The sequence below is a fragment of the Bos grunniens genome, chromosome X (genome assembly GCF_055505025.1).
Source record: "Bos grunniens cultivar Pamir isolate PY7600 chromosome X, Bosgru_T2T1.0, whole genome shotgun sequence".
Taxonomy (NCBI): domain Eukaryota; kingdom Metazoa; phylum Chordata; class Mammalia; order Artiodactyla; family Bovidae; genus Bos; species Bos grunniens.
The window spans coordinates 103,287,414-103,310,620 of NC_141194.1; the positions used below are offsets into that span (position 1 = coordinate 103,287,414).

Consider the following 23,207-nt stretch of genomic DNA (forward strand, 5'->3'; position numbering starts at 1 on the left):
AAAGCTACAGATGGATAAACTACTTCAGAAGCCAGCCAACAATGTTTCAACCAAGTGCCATATATTGCTATACATACACACACACACACACACACACACACACATACACATACCATCCCCAATGAGTAAATTTTCACTTTTCCAGTCCTATGAGTACTTCCAGTTAAAGGTGCATTCCCACACCATTACAGTGGCTTTCAAAGGTAAAAAGGATGGGATGGCCATCACAACTTCTTTGACTTAAGGAGTTCTAGACTGGTTTTGGAATCTAGGATAATGAGGTATTTGAAGGGGTGATATGGTGTTGAAGAAAATGGTATGGCTATCTGTAGGTAATTCTTTAGAATCATTTTCCTTACAGAAAAATTAAAAGATTTTTTAATTCTTTTTTTTTTAATTTTAGTGTCTCCTGCAATTCATAAAATCTATTAAATATTTAAGTTCTCAGAGAAAAAGCAGTGAGACACCACTAAATGAAGGCAAGGATATAATAATCAAAATGAGAATTTTATAATTTTTGTGAATTCAACCAACCTAAGTAGCCTTCATTTCATATTTATTTATTGAAGCGAGCTGAATAGCTAAGTTAATTTAATAATCATTAGTTTGTAACTAAGCATGATTGTATTTTCCAGCTTTTTGATAGCTATATGTACTCTCATATTCACCCATACTATCATTCAGTGACTTCAATAAAGCACTATGTTCAACTAAAAGTAATCTATAAAGTTCTACACTTCTTTATTTATTTATAATCCATCAAACTGTTTTTTATTTATGCATTCCTACATTGTTTAGAACATCATTTTGTTCTTCTGTTAACTATTTACTTCATTATTTTCTTTACTGACAGCAAAGGTCTTCTTGTCCTTAACTTAGCGACTTTAAATCCATGCTTCTAAGCAAACTCTTGTCCTCAGTGAATATAATGCCTCCCTCATAAACCAGGAAAACATACCAATATCCATGAAAGGCTAGTTTTAGCAAATCTCTTATTTGAAACTGATATTTAAAACATTTAATTTAGAATGGCTAAAAATTAAAAATTAAAATTTTCCATATCTCTCCTACAGAATCCACTGCAAAAGACAATTTTGACCGACTTACAAGAAAAGAAATAGGAAAATAAGAAACGTTTTCAGTGTGGAAAAAGACAAGATAGAAAATCTTATATTTTAAAATGGCATATGAATGAAATGTAAATAAAGCAATCCCAGATGGTAGAAGCTATATATGAGAAAGTATTCACATTAGCAGCATCACAGTCATATGGAGGGCCAGGAGGAGGGAAAGACAAATGAAGGGAAGGAAACATTTGATTAAAGAGGTAAGCTAAAGAAGGTAAATGGTTGTTTTAAAATGAACTAAGTCCAGAAATATATGTGGTGCCAGTGGCATTGATTAAGCAAGAGAATAATGTCACAGTTTCCTCTGTATACATACATAAAATATGTATGAAAAGATTAGGCTGTAAAATAAGCTTTTTAAAGAGTATAAAGCATAATTTTAGAAAAATTGGGAAGAGTATAATTAATCTTAAACTACAGGGCAAAACTGATGACTGTTTATAATACAATTTTCTTCAAGGCACTCAGCAACTTTTATGTATTTTTCTTATTTCATTAATTTTTATAATATCCCTACCTGCAAGATAAGGATAATTTTAATTTTATCCATTATAAAGGAGAGAAATTGAGGGCATAGATAACAAGTTTGAGAATTAAGATAATAGAAAGACTCATGTAATTACCACCACAAGAATAGGAACTAGATGACCCAGAGGGATGGTACGGGGAGGGAGGAAGGAGGGGGGTTCAGGATGGGGAACATGTGTATACCTGTGGTGGATTCTTGTTGATGTATGGCAAAACCAATACAATATTGTAAAGTAATTAACCTCCAATTAAAAAAATTATATTTTAAAAATATATTTTATTTCCAATCTCAAAATTGTTTTGAAGATAAGTGTTGAGAGGAAGTACAACTGTCATAATTGCAGACCTAGTAAAAAATAAAATATCAGAAATTAATGAGAGTGCTAGGTGAAAATCTACTACAAGTAGATTGGGAAATTTTAGCTTGTCTGAAACTGTGAAGACTTAAAGATAATTCCGTTCTTAATGTCAGAATGACCAATTCAAGATAAAATGTTTTTTTAATATAGTGAATGTTTTCTTCCTTACTATCATTAGTGTGAAATATACTCCCCAGAATGCCTGTTAAAGGCTCCTTGGGGACAGTGACTATTTTTCAAACATATTTTTATCCCTAAAGACTTTGTATATTGGGCACTCATTAAGTATATGCTAAATGTAGATGACTAGAATTGGGCTAAGATATTAGTTGGTAGTCAATTACTGTTACAACTAAAAATATTTAGTAGAACATCTTTCCATTCTTTAGAGTTCCACTTCATTCTATTGAAGAAACTTAAAATAATGGATTTCTATGTTTAAAATAAGAAAAAGGATGAAAATGTTCATGAGAATATCCTGATTCCATAAAAATAAAAATCCTGATTGAGATCACAAGGATAAATATAAATTAGGTTAGATAACCTAAAGTTTCATTTTACAATATTCCACTATTAAAATGCCTTTTTTTTAATGAAACAAAGTTTAAAAATACTTTTTTCAAAAAAGTATTTTATTTGTATCTCCTATTATATAACTTTGTATTACTTTTCTTAGTTTACCTGAAAGTTTACAGATGTCTACATGCAGTAATTAAAATATTATGCCACTGAACATTCTTTGGGGCTTCCCAGTGATAAATTACCACTTTGGGGCACTAGTGGTAAATTACCTATTTGCCAATGCAGGAGACATAAGAGATGCGGGTTCACTCCCTGGGTAGGAAAGATCCCATGGAGGGCATGAAACCCACTGCAATATTCTTGCCTGGAGAAGCCCATGGGAAGAGGAGCCTGGTGGCCTGTGGTCCATAGGGTCGCACAGAGCTGGACACAACTGAAGTAACTTAGCATGCATGCACATTTTCTGTACCATCTGAGCCACCAGGGAAGCCCTAAACATTCTTTAAGTGTGTTTAAAAACAAAAACAGTATGTTTCTTATGTCTGGTCATCTAAAATTATATCTTATATTTCACAGCAACTGAAAAATATATGCAAGCAAAAAACCAATGTAAAAATAATATTTCAAAAATAGTTATTTAAGCTCTGTGTTTTAAAGTTAAATTGAAACTAATACTTTCTTTTCTCTGGTACATTCTACCTGCATTTAGAAACTAAAAGATACTTCAGCAAAGATATACTAAAATTTAATTTGTAGTCAAAGTGATTTATTTGAATCTATTGAATTATTCACACTTCTTATTGATTTATGAAGATGACTCAAAACTGACAAATACAAAGGGAAAATGCTAATTTTTCAGCATTTTATTTTGAAATGATAACTATTTTCATATGCATTTTATATTTTTTGCTAAAGAATCATTTCTTCAAAACTGGTCCAAATTCACATAAAGCTTGGTAAAGGCATAAAGTGTGGTAAAAACATAAAGCTATATAAATTAATTTCTTGATCAAATTAGGTCAAAATCAGAAATTTCTCCCAAAATGACCTCATTGCCTTTATCATCACTTTCGAACAAGAAATTTTTACCTCAGGTGCAAACACTTTACCAATGCACTTTTTTTGGTGTAAGACTGAATGTAAGATCATATTTCAGTTCTCTGAGTGTTGTTATACAGTCAGTACAAAGTGGTATAGACAAAAAAATAATAATTTATGCTCAACTAACTACACACACTTTGGAAAATTCTGAAAGAGATGGGAATACCAGACCACCTGACCTGACTCTTGAGAAACCTATATGGAGGTCAGGAAGCAACAGTTAGAACTGAACATGGAACAAGAGACTGGTTCCAAATAGGAAAAGGAGTACGTCAAGGATGTATATTGTCACCCTGCTTATTTAACGTACAGGTAGAGTACATCATGAGAAACGCTGGACTGGAAGAAACAGAAGCTGGAATTAAGATTGCTGGGAGAAATATCAATAACCTCAGATATGCAGATGACACCACCCTTATGGCAGAAAGTGAAGAGGAACTAAAAAGCCTCTTGATGAAAGTGAAAGTGGAGAGTGAAAAAGTTGGCTTAAAGCTCAACATTCAGAAAACGAAGATCATGGCATCCGGTCCCATCACTTCATGGGAAATAGATGGGGAAACAGTGGAAACAGTGTCAGACTTTAGTTTTGGGGGCTCCAAAATCACTGCAGATGTTGACTGCAGCCATTGAATTAAAAGACGCTTACTCCTTGGAAGGAAAGTTATGACCAACCTAGATAGCATATTGAAAAGCAGAGACATTACTTTGCCAACAAAGGTCCGTCTAGTCAAGGCTATGGTTTTTCCTGTGGTCATGTATGGATGTGAGAGTTGAACTGTGAAGAAAGCTGAGCACCAAAGAATTGATGCTTTTGAACTGTGGTGTTGGAGAAGATTCTTGAGAGTCCCTTGGACTGCAAGGAGATCCAACCAGTCCATTCTATAGGACATCAGCCCTGGGTGTTCTTTGGAAGGACTGATGCCAAAGCTGAAACTCCAGTACTTTGGCCACCTCATGTGAAGAGTTGACTCATTGGAAAAGACTCTGATGCTGGGAGGAATTGGGGGCAGGAGGAGAAGGGGACGACAGAGGATGAGATGGCTGGATGGCACCACTGACTCGATGGACATGAGTTTGGGTGAACTCCTGGAGTTGGTGATGGACAGGGAGGCCTGGCATGCTGCGATTCATGGAGTCCCAAAGAGTCGGACATGACTGAGTGACTGAACTGACTGAACTACACACATTGGAATGTTTATTATTTTAGGTTCCTGGTATCAGTCAGAATTATGGGAGCCAAACCTCATGTTTTCATTAGAGTTCTATACCAAATAATTTTCACTTGTAATTAAATACATATTTATTTAGGTTGTATGTCGTCAGTTTTGGCAGGCACAAAATTAAACATCAAATTGATTTTTATTTAGATATAGTGAACAATGGAATAACAGATAAATAAACCTGTGCCATATATTAATTGATGTAAAACTTAGCAGTATTTCTTAGAGCTCATTGCTATTATCAGGTCAAATAGTAGAACGTGAGTAAATTAATCAAAGTTGGGGACATATTTGCTGTTCAGAATCTCAGTTTATAAATTCTACAATTGAGCTATCTAAAATGTCCTACCTATATGTGCTTCATTTGGGACTATTGATAACACATGTATTTAATGAAAGGCAGTAATGAACTGTACTAACCAGGACTCTGATAATAGCAATGGAGTCAAAAGTTACTTAATCCTATTAGTGTCACACTCTCATTTTAATAAGACCTGACAGCATTAATAAAGATCTATTTATGAAGAGAACAATTTTTATGTTGTCATTTTTCCCCACTGGAGGTGCACTTTAATAATAATCCCCAGCTTTCAGGGACCTAATGGTCATTAGCATTTGATTGTCATCTCTTTTACTTTTTAATACAGATCAAAAATGTTAATCTGCACATCACAGAATTCAGAGAACATAAAATCAAATTATCTTAAAGTGGAAAGGGTGAATTTCCAAATAAAATTTTATAGTAGAAAAATGAAGAAATCACTATATTCAGACCTTTCTGAACATCTTTAGAGGTAACTGTGTTCTAAAGCAGTTAAACACATTGTTATACCATATTATGCCTGCAATGGCATTATTGAATCTGTACTCACTCCTCCTGATACTACATACTATGCTAATCTATGCATACATATGATAAAGAAATATTAACTCCTTCAGAATAATAAAGTTTGCTTGCTCATTGCCTCCACAGCATATTATTCGATGTCTCATTCTTGGCAAGTGTATTCAAGATTACTAAATCTAATGGTAGACACAATTTGCACAATGCGTATTTTGTAGTCCCAGATTTCAAAGCAAATCTAAGTCTAACCTTAGTTTCATAAATCCAAATTCTTGATCAAGAGGGAAGATACTTGGTTCTCATTTAGTCGTAAAAGTAAAAATCAAATGTATCTTATTTTAAACAAAATAGAAACAAGGACCCAAACCTTGATTATTTGAAGACTCTGTCCAAGGTTAAATTTTTCTGGAGGTGGATGGAAAATATGAGGATGCTTTATGAGATGGGCAAAGATGTGTGAGGGCTTTGAGTGTGGTCACCAATCTGAGAAAAACGTGATCTTCACGCTCCATCAGCACAGTCAACCTTTGAAACACTGTCATTCCTGCCTCAAGGGAACTCATCAACATGCTGTCACAGGGCTAGTATAGAAATATTACTATTGGTATATATGGGGGAAGATGAAAATCTGAAGCAGAAAATGAAGACATATGCAACATCATTACATAAACTAATTTAATTTCCCCTGAGTTCCAAACATAGGAAGAAGTAGATCCTTGTGCTTTATATCCATATCCTGAGTCAGACTGGGTGCTTGAAGTATATTTCTATTTGTAAATATACTGTCTCCCTGATGCCAAAACTTAGAATTTGAAAAGATATTTTATAACTAACAGGCCATTGGAATAAAAAAGCGGAAGTTAGAAACACACTGTAATTTCTTACTCCTGGACAACAACTCTATCAAATACTACTAAGCATATACATAATAAATGACACATAGATGCAGATAATTATATATATATAGTATACAATATGTAGTGTATACTATATACCATGTATAATATATATAGTTTAAAATATATTATTTAATAACATTTTAAAATGGTATATTTATCACATATTAAAATGGCATACATGCCCATAAACATATATGTGTATATAATAGATATATACTTATAGATCTTTAGCATGTTGCTGCTACTGCTAAGTCTCTTCAGTCGTGTCTGACTCTGTGTGACCCCATAGACGGGAGCCCGCTAGACTCCTCTGTCCCCGGGATTCTCCAGGCAAGAATACTGGAGTGGGTTGCCATTTCCTTCTCCAATGCATGAAAGTGAAAAGTGAAAGTGAAGTCACTCAGTCGTGCCCGACTCTTAGCGACCCCATGGACTGAAGCCTACCAGGCTTCTCCGTCCATTGGATTTTCCAGGCAAGAGTACTGGAGTGGGTTGCCATTGCATGGTTAGTCCAAATTAAGGATAATTAAATCAGAATATCATAGGAAATTCTCATTATAGCATGAGTTTACTTGAAAGAGGGGAAAGAGAAGATTTCATTTCTGGATGCTTTTTTAAGTGACAATTTCACATCAAAAACTTTTATACATGAATCTTTTGTCTTTAGAGTAATCTAATCTCTCAAAAAAGCTGAAATTCAACCTTGCCATGGTAGTATAAGCTTTATTTTATCATAACTTTTTTGTACTAAGCAGAATCATTTGTTAATCATGTTACTCATTCATTCCTCACTTTTTTTGCCTTCTTCTTTTGTTTCTTTTCCCTCCTGTTAAACTTTCTGTGATCCCCACTCTCAAGGTTATCTGTCTGTCTGTGTTTCTGTCAGTCAAATCTAAGATTCAGAAGACCTTAGTCTGGTTTCCAATTTACTAATCATATCAGTATAAGCAAAATAAATTATTACTTTGAAATGAAATTAAATTTCCATATATTTAAAATGTGAAATAATAACATTTTCCTGTTTATTTCAAAGCACAGATAATATCATAAAAATGTATAAATGAAATTAAACTATATGTTATGGTTTTGAAGATCAATATTATTAAAGTTTTGTCTAGACTACTTTTTATTATACACAATTTGACATTTATCAAATGACTGCATTTTCAGTTAATTATCTTGTTAATTAACATACATTTGTTAATAACAAGACCTTTCATGTGTAAATTGACCTAATTTTTTCCTATATCTTCATCTTCTCTCCCTTTGTTATCTGAACATTTAAGTACAAATCTTATACTTCCTTAGGATAAACTGTGATTTTGCTAGTCCTATCTATTCAGCAAATATAAAACAAGTTAATATTAATTCAATTTTCAACCTATTCTGCAGGACAGGGTATCTTTTAAAAGAAATTATTATGGTTGGCTTACTTTCAAATTATAACACTTTAATAAAGTTTATGGGTGAATTGTAACATGTTTATTTTCTTTCTTTTCGTTTAACCTCCCTATCTCCCCCCCAGTATATATGCCACTTTCATGACAGGACCTTCTTGTAAGTCAGAGTGCACTCAGTTAACACATGTCATGACCTTCTGCAAGCCCAGGGGTATGTTTTGTGTTCCATTCTCATTATTTTTAACAAGCTGTCAGGACAATATTTGCCCATAGGGCCATACAAATGCCCCAGTGCTTTAGGTACATCGTATAGTTCACTTTTGGCTTAGCACACATTCTAAAACAGAATGAAATTTTAGAGCATATCTATTTCTAAGACTCATCTCAGTACCTCTAATGAGCCTGTCTTTATGTCACTTGCTGACAATCTTTCGAAGAAATTCAAGTGAAAAAAGACTTCAACAAACCTAAATCATGCCAGTGGGTTTATTTGTTTAATTAGAATTTGTTAAGCAGCTTTCATGACAACAGAAATTTCTTGGAAGTTCATTAAGTTTCCCTAAGGGAAACATGACAAAATTATTCTTTGAGTAAAGCACTACATTTCAAAATAACACTTTTGTCAGGATAATTGGGAGAGATCCTATTGCTAATTCTTGATTTAAATTTGGTAAGGCCTCATTTTTATTTCAATAAACTTTTTTTTTTGTTTGGTTTTAGCTGTGCTCTCCAATACGGTAGCCAGTTATCACAGGTGGCTATTAAAATGAAGTAAAATTAAAAATTCAGTTCCTTTGTAACACTAACCACATTTCAAGTATTCAATAGCCACTTGTGGCCAGTAGCTACCATATTTGATACCACAGATTACAGAACTTCCCTCATTGCTGCATAAAGTTTTACTGGACATTGTAACTTTAGAGATGCTATTTAAAGTGATAAGCCTCACATTTCTATAAACAGTTAACTGTTTCAATGCATCTCCAAAAATCTTTTATGCAGGTATATCGATCCTCTACTTAGTGCTTACTCTTCCCAATTCTACTCCTGTGACATTTATAGCACCATCCTCATATTATGATTTGAGAAACTAAAGGTCAGAAAGATTAATCTGGAGGTGGCTTTTCTAGTTGGTGGCAAGCACAAAATTGTGATCTATATCTTTCTGACTCCTGCATATTTTTCCATTTCATCAGATAAGGGGATGCCATTGAAGGGACCTTACCTAAAAATGCTCATTTATAACATCTATCCTTTTTCAGTTTTTACTTCTTATAATTCACACACAAATTTGCATTTCATTTGAAATTACTCAAAAGATCTCTAGAGTTAGATTTCTGAATCTATTTATAAATAAATACATCTCCACAACATATCAGCATCAGCAAAAATCTTCAGATGATATACATAAAAGTATCTTATTTATATGTTCTTTTAATAATTTTAACATTGGTCATCATGATGATCATAATCTAGTAGTGAATAGTCAGAAACTGCTTATAAAACTTTGAAAATCACTTGATCATGTCTACATAATATCTGCACATTTGTTCTTTTACACATTTGCCAAAATCATTCAAATGATTATGTGTGTATTACTTGGGTATGTATTATTTCACATACCCAAATCTGAGTTTTCTACTACTCTATATACCATATAGGTAATTAAAAGGAATCACCCATTCACTTGATAAATGAATTCCTTCTTCACGATTTTAAAGAATATCCAATATTTCATCTATCCTTCCCTCTGCATTTCCCATCACAAGGCCCAAATCAAACCAAAAAAGGTTCTTTAGAGTAAGGAATTTTTTAGCTGAAAAAAAAAAAAAGAAAAGAAAATTTACCCTTTATAGCAAAGTAATGTTCTGTGTTTTGAAAGATTCAGAACAAAATGAAAACATTTAACATTAACAACATGTGTCTAAAATTTAATCTCATTTTGTGATTCAAGAGATGCTTAAAGATCTTTCCTTGACTTGAAATCAGCATGAAATATATTTGTTATTACTATATAAGTGTAGAAATGCTCGTAATAAAAAAGTTCTATTCACCTAAAGTAGATTTATTTACAAATGACAAGATAAAGCTTCTGTCAAAAATAATCACTTAGAAAAACTGATAGGTTTTGTGGATTCATTCTTAATGAATTCTTAGATTTGCTTGTTTAGGCCAAGTTTGAGGCACAGCCATGACTAGATAGATTACAAATAAGATGTTGGGTAAGTTACTGATTTGTAAGCAGCAATGCTGAGCTCCTTGTCTGACTCCTATAATAGATTGTTAGTGGAAACACAAACAATTGCTTGAAAATGAATATACTTAAAATGATTCTTAAACCCCATGCCATTGCAAAAATTGCATTGATAAATTTTCTCTGCTATGCATTAAACTTTGAATAATTGTAAAGATGAATTACTCAAAGTGTGAAGTACACTAAGATTCCCTTTTTTTCCCTTTAAAAATTGAGCTATCTTTAACAAAGTATTTTAAAACGTACCTTAATTAGTTGGTAGTTTTGAACTCCGTTTATTCCTGTGTCTGGATCAATGGCCGCTGGGAGAGCATATCGAGAGTTTATTGCCGAGTTCTCTGGAATTGATATATTGATAACCGTTGCAGGGAATAATGGTGCATTATCGTTTATGTCTTCTATCAGAAAACGTATTTTAACCAATCTAAATATTTCATCCGGCAGAACGGCAACCTCCACTTCATAAAAGCAATGGGTGTCCACTATGATGCCAGCACACAATTTCTCACGATCAATGCGAGCTCCAGTAGTGAAGATCTCACCTGTGCCCTCTTCAATTCGAATCAGTGGCACATCTCCGGTCTTGTATACCAACTTGAATTGCATAGGAGTTGTTAAAGACTTGTCTGGAATTAGCGACAAGTTGAGGTCTTTCAGCAAGTCGCCTATGAGGACGTTTTCTGGCATTTCTTCCCGAATGGTGTAGTTCTTCTCCTGGGCGCCAGACTGAAACACGACACATGCTAACAGAACCGCAAATATATACGTCCCGGACAACAAGTCCATACCAGGCAGGATTGCACTAGGGTGTTTTTTGTATCCCCCACGGAGAACTGTCAAAGAGAAGAGAAAAGAAACAGGAAGAGGAGGAAGAAATTATTAAAGCCAAGTACTAAATGTAGTTAACTAAATGCTCAGTTTTAAGTTAAAATCATTAAATGAAATAACAAGGTCCTACTGTATACCACAGGGAACTATATTCAATATCCTGTAATAAAACATAATGGAAAAGAATATGAATGAGACTATGTATATGTATAATTGAATCACTTTGCTGTACAGCAGAACTTAATAAAACAACCTTGTAAATCAACTATAGTTCAATAAAATTAAAAAATACCCAAATCACTAACTGCAAATACTAGCACAGTAGACTCTGTTAAATAAACTAATGACAGATTTGTTTTTACTCTAATATGTATCTTTACATTAAAATGAAAGATAAATTAAGCAAGATACCTTGAGTATATGAGACCCAGAGTATTTATAAAGGTGTTCACTGTTGAGAAAATATATAAAAATAATGTTATAACAAGATAGTTAAAAGTAATGCAGTATGGCACAAACCACTACCATATTGTAAAGTAATTAGCCTCCAATTAAATTTAAAAAAATTTTAAAATAAAATAAAAGTAATGCAGTATGGTAAAACAATTGTCCTTCAATTAAAAATAAACAATTTTTAAAAAGATAGTCAAAAGTAATAAAAATAATTTAAAACATTTCATTCAATAGTTAAGGAAAAGTAAAGGGATATTTGTCACTAACAACAAAAATATACTCATTTGTTACAATGTGGATTTTAAATGTAGTTCTTCCATGTGAAATGAATGTTTTATGCAATATTCCATGTGTTCAGCTCTGGGCATCAAAGTGTAAATATAGGTCTAGATTAGGAAGTTTGGATTAAAGAAGAAATATCTTTTCAGAGATAGATAGAGGGTTTGATATGGCAAATGCGTAAACATGGGAAGAACAGTTGTGTAAAAAAGGGATTAAAGTTGTCTTTCTTTGAATGAGAGGAACAAGATCTGGTATAAAATTACAAGGAGGCAACTTTCATGTTGATGAAGAGCTGTCTATTAATTCCAGAAAAAGAATGATCTTCAGGAAAGACTGAATTCCATATAGTTGGAGATACTGAAACAAAAGCTATTTCACCAGTTTAAATTTGTATATTTATGATTTGTTAGCATCTGAACATTCAGTGAGAGAAGTGGAATACAAGACATAACAACTCACAGAATTTGTTTATAGTTTTCATGAAGTAGTCCATGTAAAAATGGGTTTTCACATCTACAAACTGACATAATTGTTGTTGTTTTTCAGTCACTAAGTTGTGTCTGACTCTGCAACATAAGAATTACCCAACTAAAATAAACAGCTTGACTAGGGTTTAGAAATAAGAAAGGGATTTTAAAAGATTTTGTCAAGTTAAAATAGAGAGTCCAGGGGAGGGGAGGGAGGAGGGTGGAGGGTTCAGGATGGGGAACGCGGGTATACCTGTGGCGGATTCATTTCGATATTTGGCAAAACTAATACAATATTGTAAAGTTTAAAAATAAAATAAAATTTAAAAAAAATAGAGAGTCCAAAAACAAACAATATCTCTGGTGCTTTTCCTCTTCTTGTTTATTACTTTTCATTCCCTAAAATTTGCCGTTTTATTTCAGTTGAGTTCTGAAAATGTTCAAACAGGAATTTGTATTTCTTTGTAATTTGCAAATTTCTCTTCAATTTCCTGTATTAATTCTCAATTCCTATTCTCAATTTTATTGTATAAAGTCTCAATTTGGTATATTAAATATGTTTTATATCTAGTATCATGATACGTCATAATATGCTTCTGGATGTTATTTGTATGTGTCAATGATATGGTTTATAAACACAAAGAGAAATTTGTATTACACTGCTCTAAACCCTGTAGGACATCATATTTTTATAATTAAGTATGGATTAATATAGCTATCAATTCATTCCAAAGTTTTAAAGAATCAGATGACAGATGGTCATTTTAAAAATCTGTTAAAGATTTTTAAAAAATAAAAAATAGTTAGAGAAAACTATTAATGCACAAAGGTATCTAATTAAGGAAATTCTCAGTTTTCATTGGTAGTTGATAACCAATTTAAAATTTTCAAAACCTTTTAATTATTCTAAAAACATCATGAAATGATATAAATAACTTGCTATGGATATTATCATATGATTATGCCAGACAATGTATTACATTAAATAATTTTAGAAAACATGCATATTGACAGGCCTGAAGACAAAAGTGGGAAAAAAGAAACCTTCCCATTTGCAATCAGTAACAGAATAAATTCATTTGTTGCAATCACTGAGATAGTTTGGATCATGAACAAAACCAAGTAATGAAGTAAATAGATCTGAAGCGTCTCATTTTATAAATTTTTATCACAGAATTTAAAAATTATATATCACGGGTCAAACCACCTTCCTATGTTAAAGAGTTAATGTCATTTTTTTTAATTAAGTATTATAGTGAGTAATGCTAATACTGAAGACATTTTCTATTCTAGTAAACAACACAAAAAGACTATTGCCTGTAGTATTTTTAGCATCATTTGCTCAATGATGAGCACTGGGATTACATAATATAGAAACCTTTTCTACTCATTCTCTTATGAATTATTGGTCTTACACTCCTCTATGAATGTGACAGAATGGAAACACCCCATTTTTGCTTACTATAAGTCAATATACATACATATACATGTGTCCTACTGTGAAGCTAGGACATCTAAAAAAATTGAGTGTCTGTGTGTGATTTTATAAATACCATGCAAACACAAGCAAAAATAAAAATAGGGCAGTTACAATAAGAATTAAAACTACCACTCTATTCTTATCTTACTCTTAGGTATTACACATTATTACAACTGGCAGAAGAATACTACAGATCTCTTTTTTAAGCATTGCATGCATTTGCAATCTCTACACAAGAAGGAGGATTAAGAAAATGACCTAATTCTAAGCAGTCCTGTTATCACAATCCATTTGAAATATGTTCTATTCTATCTTTAATAATAGCATCAAATAAAACATTTTAAAATGTGTTTCATCAGTTGAAATTCTCTCAGAGGTTTTGAAAACCAGAAAAATAAGTTGGGAAAAAAACATACTTCAATTTCTAAAATTTAGCCGAAAATACATATTGCAAACCTAGAAGGAATAGTTGCTGTCCAGTTAGTCATTACTTTCGTGAAGGCGTAGTCACATGTTCAACAGATATTTTTAAGGAGTTCGTATATATCAGGCATTATTGTAGGCACTGAGAATGAATCAGTGAACAAAACAAGCAAAATCCTCCGCCCTCACAGAAGATAGTTGATAATTCAAATATACCAGACCGTTTTTGAGTGTTCGACCAGTGTGTAACAAAATTTACTCTGCCTCTATAAGGATGTAAACATGCATGATATAAATATGCATGAAAATTACCTCAATCTCCAGAATTTGATTCAAAACCTTGCATTTACCACTTGAAAATGTATTGTTATATTTAAAATTTTGAAGTTCCTTTTAAAATGCTGAGTTTAATTTTTTGAATGACCAGTACAGGAATTTAACTAATAAATATGGATAGAAAGAGCCATTGTTTAGCTTTATGGAAGCATGATGAATTTAACTCAGATACTCAGGGTAAAGATTCCTATGCACATACCTTTGTTGGTGTTGTTGTTTGGTTGCTAGTGTTTGATTCATTGGGGGTCCATAGACTGTAGCCCACCAGGCTCCTCTGTCCATGGGATTTTCCAGTCAAGGATACTGGAGTGGGTTGCCATTTCCATCTCCCAGGGATCTTCCTGACCCAAAGATTGAACCTGAGTCTCCTGCATTGGCAGGAGGATTCTTTACTACTGAGCCACCAGGGAAGCCTGCACATAACCTTTATTTGGCTCTAATTTTCCCTCTCCCATGAACAACTATAAGATAACATTAAATTTCTTTACCATGCTCCCACATCCACATGCTGCTACTATAGTCTACTGTTCATTAGGAAACTGATAAGGGGGATACAATGAAAGCAGTTACAGAGAATTAAAATTGTCTACAAGTTTCAGTAGTGCCAACATTATTTAAGTACTGTTTTTACAGGCAATATATGGTGATTAGGTAGGCAACAGTCATAGTTGGACAGAATCATAACAATCAGAGAAAGCAAAAGTAGAAACAAATAAGAAACTCTGAAATTTTAAAATATGAAAAGCAAAAATGCAAGTTTATTTTATAGTCTCTGAGCAATTTGGATTAAAAAAAAAAAGTAAATAGATAGGGGAACTAAGTCTTTACTATATGCAGTTCTAGAGATTTCAAGCCATAAAAGTGGTATTCAAATAGTTTGTCAGAAGAATTCCACTGCATAATTTCCCTGACATGCTTATTATATTCTCCTTCAATGTAGTGCTGTATTTAACTTGTAATAAAGTATATGGAGCTTTCCTGGTAGTTCAGACAGTAAAGAATCTGCCTGCAATGCAGGAGACCAGGATTTGATCCCTGGGTCTGGAAGATTCCCTGAAAAAGGAAATGGCTACCCACTCCAGTATTCTTGACTCGAGAATTCCATGGACAGAGGAGCCTGGTGGGCTATTGTCCATGCGGTCACAAAGAGTCAGAAACGACTGAGCGACTAACACACACACACATATTTGAAGTAATTCTATATGAATGAGTGTCTTACATGCTACAACAACAAATTGTTAAAAAATAGTACAAATTTAAGTATTATATGAAAATAAGAAATATGTATGTTGCACATGATCCTAACTCCACTTGGCTCTCATCACTGTAATTACTATAATGTCTCATGATGTCAAAAATAGACAATTGAACAACCATAATATATTATATTGGAGAAGGCAATGGCACCCCACTCCAGTACTCTTGCCTGGAAAATCCCATGGATGGAGGAGCCTGGTAGGCTGCAGTCCATGGGGTCGCGAAGAGTCAGACACGACTGAGAGACTTCACTTTCACTTTTCACTTTCTTTCATTGGAGAAGGAAATGGCAACCCACTCCAGTATTCTTGCCTGGAGAATCCCAGGGACAGGGGAGCCTGATGGGCTGCTGTCTATGGGGTCGCACAGAGTCGGACACGACTGAAGCGACTTAGCAGCAATATATTATATAGTTGCTTCCACGTTCTTGTTCTCATACACAAAGCTTCTTTCATGGACTGGGGAAACAATAATGTAGTTCTTCAGGTTGACAGGAAGACATGTAGGACATTTCAAGAAGAGTAACCACATCTGGAGAAAAACAAATGGGAGCAACTGATAAACTCAAATACTTTCAAAGAGATTGACTACAAGTAGAGTGGGGTAGGTGCATTGGCTGTCCTATTTTACCTGACTATTTCCTATGTACTCTGAAACTTGAAATGTCAAAATGAAAGATTTAGTAAGGTAATTTAATTCTATAAAACTGATATTTTTATTAAATTTTACTCCACAAAGGACTCATTTATGGTACATTTGTATGGGTCTAATATCCAAGAAGTGGATTCCATCAATGTTTCTTTCTTCTAAAAAAAGTTTATGTTTTATCAGGGATGTGCTTGGCAGTACAGTGGTTAAGATTACATGCTTCCACTGAAGGGCACATGGGTTTAATCCATGGTGAGGAAACTAAGATCCCCGAATACATGTGGTGCTGCTAAATTTTTTTAAAATAAATAAATATATAACATGTTTATGTTCTTTTCATTCTATGGGATCACAAAGAGTCAGAAATAACCGAAAGACTAACACTAATACTAATAGTTAGTGTAGTGTTCTCTAACAGGGCTTCTAATATGTTAATAATCAGTGCTCAAAAATCACTTATAAGAAAATTTGTGAAGGTTGTTCTTTTATATTAATTTATCTGGATGCTTAAACATGATTTAGGGAGCATTTGAAAAATGACTTTACAGATTAATCAAGCAAGAGACTTATTTCATTTGACAAAAATATAATTGTTGCTCATCATCATATATCCTTTTATCACCTTGTTCAGTTCAGTTCAGTTCAGTCGCTCAGTCATGTCCGACTGTTTGTGACCCGATGGACTGCAGCATGCCAGGCCTCCCTGTCCCATCAGCAAATCCTGAAGCTTGCTCAAACTCATGTCCATCGAGTCACTGATGCCATCCAACCATCTCATTTTCTGTTGTCCTCTCCTCCTCCTGCCTTCAGTCTTTCCCGGAATCAGGGTCTTTTCCAACGAGATAGTCCATTGCATCAGGTGGCCAAATACTGGAGTTTCAGCTTCAGTATCAATCCTTCCAATGAATATTCAGGACTGATTTCCTTTAGGATTGACTAGTTGGATTGCCTTGCAGTTCAAGGGACTCTGAAGAGTTTTCACCAACACCACAGTTCAAAAACATCAATTCTTCTGCACTCAGCATTTTTTATAGTCCAACTCTCACATCCCTACATGACTACTGGAAAAACCATCGCTTTGACTAGACGGACCTTTGTTGGCAAAGTAATGTCTCTGCTTTTTAATATGCTGTCTAGGTTGGTCATAGCTTTTCTTCCAAGGAGCAAGTGTCTTTTAATTTCATGGCTGCAGTCACCATCTGCAGTGATTTTGGAGCCCCAAAACATAAAGTCTCCCACTGTTTACACTGTTTCCCCATCTATTAGCCACAAGGTGATGGGACCAGATGCCATAAACTTAGTTTTCTGAATGTTGAGTTTTAAGTCAACTTTTTTACTATCCTCTTTCACTTTCATCAAGAGGTTCTTTAGTTCTCCTTATTGACAATTCTCCTTATCAACAAGAGGTTATTGACAATTTTCACAGCAATCTTGATTCCAGCTAGTGCTTCATCCAGCTTGGCGTTTCACATTATGTGCTCTGCATATAAGTTAAATAAGCAGGGTGACAATATACAGCCTTGCATACTCCTTTTCCCTATTTGGAATGTGTCTGTTTTTCCATGTCTAGATTTAACTGTTGCTTCTTGACCTGCATACAGACTTCTCAGGAGGCAGGTCAGGTGGTCTGGTGATACACACAGTCAAAAGCTTTGGCATAGTCAATAAAGCAGAAGTAGATGTTTTTCTGGAATTCTCTTGCTTTTTCAATGATCCAAATGGATGTTGGCAATTTGATCTCTGGTTCCTCTGCCTTTTCTAAAACTAGCCTGAACATCTGGAAGGTCATTGTTCACATACTGTTCAAGCCTGGCTTGGAAAATTTTGAGCATTACTTTGTCAGTGTGCGAGATGAGTGTAATTGTGTGGTAGTTTGAGCATTCTTTGGCATTAACTTTCTTTGGGATTGGAATGAAAACAGATATTTTCCAGTTCTGTGGCCACTGCTGAGTTTTCCAGATTTGCTGGCATACTGAGTACAGCCCTTTCACAGCATCATCTTTCAGGACTTGAAATAGCTCAACTGGAATTCCATCACCTCCACTAGCTTTGTTCATAATGATGCTTCCTAATGCCCACTTGACTTCACATTCCAGGATGTCTGGCTCTAGGTGAGTAATCACACCATCGTGGTTATCTGGGTCATTAAGATCTTTTTTGTACAGTTCTTCTGTGTATTCTTGCCACCTCTTCTTAATATCTTCTGCTTCTGTTAGGTCCATCCCATTTCTGTCCTTTATTGAGCCCATCTTTGCATGAAAAGTTCCCTTGGTATCTCTCATTTTCTTGAAGAGATCTCTAGTCTTTCCCATTCTATTGTTTTCCTCTCTTTCTTTGCATTGACCACTGAGGAAGGCTTTCTTATCTCTGTGCTATTCTTTAAAACTCTGCATTCACATGGGTATATCTTTCCTTTTCTCCTTTGCCTTTTGGTTCTCTTCTTTTCTCACCTATTTGTAATGCCTTCTTAGGCAAACCTTTGCCTTTTGCATTTCTTTTCCTTTGGGATGATCTTGTTCACTGCCTCCTACAATGTCATTAACCTCTGTGCATAGTTCTTCAGGTACTCTGTCTATCAGATCTAATCTCTTGAATCTATTTGTCACTTCCACTGTATAATCATAAGAGATTTGATTTATCACCTTGAAGTGAATTTAACCATGATTACTTCAATACCTAGCAATTACTTTAATATGTTTGGTCTGTAAGTAACATGTTATCATAACAAATAATTCCTAGATTCACTGAGGATAAAAGGATAATCTCCATTTGGTGTAACATTTTAATTTCTCTAAGTAGTTTCAAATCAGTTATTTCTTTTAATCTTTATACCAACCATATGATTTTCATGAATATCTGTAGGCACTGATATATGTATTAAATATTTATATCGAATAGGTGGTAATTTCATACTTTAGAGATCCTCTAAATGGTCATGTTTAAAGAAGGTCAAAAAATGGGATACATTTCTGACTTCACTGAGAATTTATTGAAGAGTCTATTTTGATTTTTAGATATGTAAGGCTAAGTGAATACTTTTATTAATTCCTATCATCAGAAACTAATAATAAAACAGTGTAGGTCTAATCAGAAAAATAAGTGATGACTTGGTATACTTTCTATTTGTGTTAGCTTCTAATTTATCAAAATCATGATGCAATAACTTCAACAATTAAAAGCAAATGAGATATACCACCAGAATCTTGGAAATGGTGTTGAAAACAAGATTCCAGTTGATAGTCTGAAAAATGAATCAAGGTAAGTTATCAGTTATAGGAAAATGAATGGTGACTATCAACCTATTGTTCGAAGGAACAAAAAGATGACTTTCATCCTTAATAGCTGCATTCATTCACCCAGATAGACAAAGAAGCTTTTCCTGGTAAGATGACTTCGAGGTGACATAAATCCTCAATCAGTGGCTACACTTCATAGACCACTAAGCAAAAATGACACAGCAACTTTTAAAAAACCAGTATTGCTATTTGGTTAATCAACTACTTAATAACAAGTACCTCAGTCTAAAAGTTCAGCCAAATTCCCTTCTCCTTTTAATTCTTATTCGCTTATACATATTTTAATATCCATACTGATATTTTCATTTTGTTTCACTTCAAAACTCAAACAAATTGGATGACAAGTTTAAAATGACAACATCAATGAATCATTTGGTAGAAAAATATTTGAACCCCTAAAGGAGACATACACAAGGCACATTTTGATGCATTTAATTTGGGGCAGAACAATAATCATACAGAATTCTGGCTTTAAAAATAGAATTAGCATTTATGAATTAAACACTACTTCCTGCCAGTTCTTAATTTGTACAAGAAACTTATATTGTAGGGTCAACCCACTTTTCATAAAGAAATTGTTTCTATAACCATTTTTTTTTTAGTTTAGCTCTTTCCTTGCTTATGAAGAACATAACTAACTTTGCTTATTTATGAAGATTTGCAAAAAAACAAAAAAAAAAGAAAAACGTAATCTTCTGGAAAATACATTTCACATTGATTTTAGAAAAGTTTGCCAAAGAATGTACCTAAAGACATAATTCTTCCCGTTAGGTATCACCTGAGGTTCAAATTATTTGTATTACTTTACTCCCCCCTAAAAACAAGCAAAAACAAAGTTTGGTTTTTAGAATTACAACTTACATTGTGATTATTTCAACTGAAATAGAGTATGAAATAGGTGAAAAATGGTCATTCTATTATTTTAGATAGCTCACAATTTCTGAACAGATGATAAATGTATAACAGTGTTCTCACATTTACTTATTATTCTAAGAAATATTTGAAATACTGAAAATTATTTATCCTTTGCAAAGGTATTCAGTACCTTAATGGAGATGATAGAATGAGCTATCATGACCAGAAATATTTGACACTTGTTAAACAGACACTCACTCTAGGAAATTGTGATCACATGCTGCATTAATTCTTCCTATAAACTGACAACCCTGGAAAATGAAGGCCAGTAATATTTACGACAAAATTGATTTGTATCAGGACTTGATCTTATAGGTGGCACAAGAATAAAACTTTAGAGAAGAAAAGGTGATTAGACCCTCAAAAATCAAAGAAGTATATTTTCCACTGTATAGTCATATTTAGACCATAAGCACCTGGAAATATGCAATTCAGTATAGTCACCCTGGCCATATGTATCTATAAAAATTAAAATAACAGTTCAATTGTTCAGTTGTATTAGGCACATTTCAAGTGTTTAAGGCAAATAGGCAAATGTGGCTAGGGGATACAGTATTGGACACTGCAGGTTATAGCACATTTCTACCATGGCAGAAAGTTCTATTGGACAGTGCTAATTTAGAGCAAGAAGAAAATAATCTTGAGCTATGCATGCATCCAGGAAAGTGGCAATCATGCTGGGGTATCCAATTCATAGGCAAGGGACAAAAAAAAATGATAAACTGAGATGATGCAGTAACATTTATTATTGAATTATTTAATAATGAATGCTTTTTTTTAGATTTTATTTTTTTAATAATAAATTTAATAAATTTTCCACCATTTAATCTTGAAACTAGTAGATAGTGAATATTCTTAAGAGATTGGTAACTTGTTTATTCAAACAGAAACAGTCAAATTTCCTCTCAGTTTAAATTAGAAATCAAACTGCTTGAGATCCTCTGAGAGAAAAAATGTGCAGTTTTACAGTTATAAATAAAAAGTATCTGACAATTATTTTCATAAAATATTATATGATCCCCATAACACCTATGAGAAATACTATGTAAATAAATGTACTGTATCTGATACACTAAAATTATGAAGATGTAGTATACCAATGCAACTACCCATTTTGATAGTTTTTAGGATATTGTATAGAGTCAATATTAGTGTGAGGTACTGACTATTTTCTCCTGATTTACCACCATCATAATCCTTATAAGGATATGAAGAATATAATGCATGATAAAAATCAATCTTTCAAAAACTCCAGACAGGAAACTGAAGGGTATAGTGCAAATATGCCACATAGACTTCTATTTAAGTGTGTCTTGCTTTAAAATACCAGAAATTCATGCATACTATAAATAGTATAATATAGAACCAGCTTCCCTGGTTGCTCAGCTGGTATAGAATCTATCTGCAATGTGGGAGACCTGGATTCGACCTCTGGGTTGGGAAAATCCCCTGGAGAAGGGAAAGACTACTTACTCCAGTATTCTGGCCTGGAAAATTCCATGGACTATAGAGTCCATGGGGTCACAAAGGTTGGACACGACTGAGTGAATTTCACTTCACTTAACTTCAGTAGAGAACTATGCAATGCAAGCCTGTATTGATTGTTGTGTTTTCTTATATTTCTATTTTTGTGCCGATTTAATCCTTCAACTCCAAGTTCTCCACAGTGCTGGATGCAGTCTTAACAAATGTTGCTGATTTTTAATTTTTATGTACATATATACATTATAATAAAGAAAGATAATTTAATAAATAAAAGACAAAATTTTTAAATGTAAAGAAAGTGATTTAGTTTAAAAACTGAGACAAGTTGATTTAAACCACTAGTGTGAATTAAAATGGACTGGAATGGGTGAATTTAAATCAGATGACCATTATATGTATCTACTATTGCAAGCAAGAATCCCTTAGACTAAATGGAGTAGCCATCATAGTCAAAAAAGAGTCTGAAAGGCAGTAATTGGATGCAATCTCAAAAACGACAGAGTGATTTCCATTCATCTCCAAGGCAAACCATTCAATATCACGGTAACTCAAACTATGCCCTGACCAGTAATGCTGAAGAAGCTGACGTTGAACAGTTCTATGAAGACGTACAAGATCTTCTAGAACTAACACCCCAAAAAGATGTCCTTTTTATTATAGGGGACTGGAATACAAAAGTCGGAAGTCAAGAAACACCTGGAGTAACAGGCAAATTTGGCCTTGAAGTACAAAATGAAGCAGGGCAAAGGCTAATAGAGTTTTGCTAAGAGAATGCACTGGTCTTAGCAAACACCCTCTTGCAACAACACAAGAGAGGACTCTACACATGGACATCACCAGAAGGTCAACACCAAAATAAGATTGATTATATTCTTTGTGACCAAAGATGGAGAAGCTCTATAGAGTCAGCAAAATCAAGACCGGGAGCTGACTGGCTCAGATCATGAAGTCCTTATTGACAAATTCAGACATAAACTGAAGAAAGTAGGGAAAACCAACAGACCATTCAGATATGACCTAAATCAAATCCCTTACGATTATACAGTGGAAGTGAGAAATAGATTCAAGGGACTAGATCTGATA

General features: G+C 33.7%; 1 protein-coding gene across 4 annotated transcripts in view; it reads right to left on the reverse strand.

Moving 5' to 3' along the window:
• The window catches only part of PCDH11X (protocadherin 11 X-linked), a 431,541-nt gene that overhangs the window by 350,514 nt on the left and 57,820 nt on the right, over positions 1 to 23,207 (reverse strand). For all 4 annotated transcript variants that reach the window (XM_086386944.1, XM_086386943.1, XM_086386945.1 and 1 more), the window contains exon 2: positions 10,501 to 11,087. In XM_086386944.1, the coding sequence (XP_086243070.1) occupies positions 10,501 to 11,040 (540 nt within the window). In that variant the 5' untranslated portion in view covers positions 11,041 to 11,087. The remainder of the gene's footprint in view (positions 1 to 10,500; positions 11,088 to 23,207) is intronic.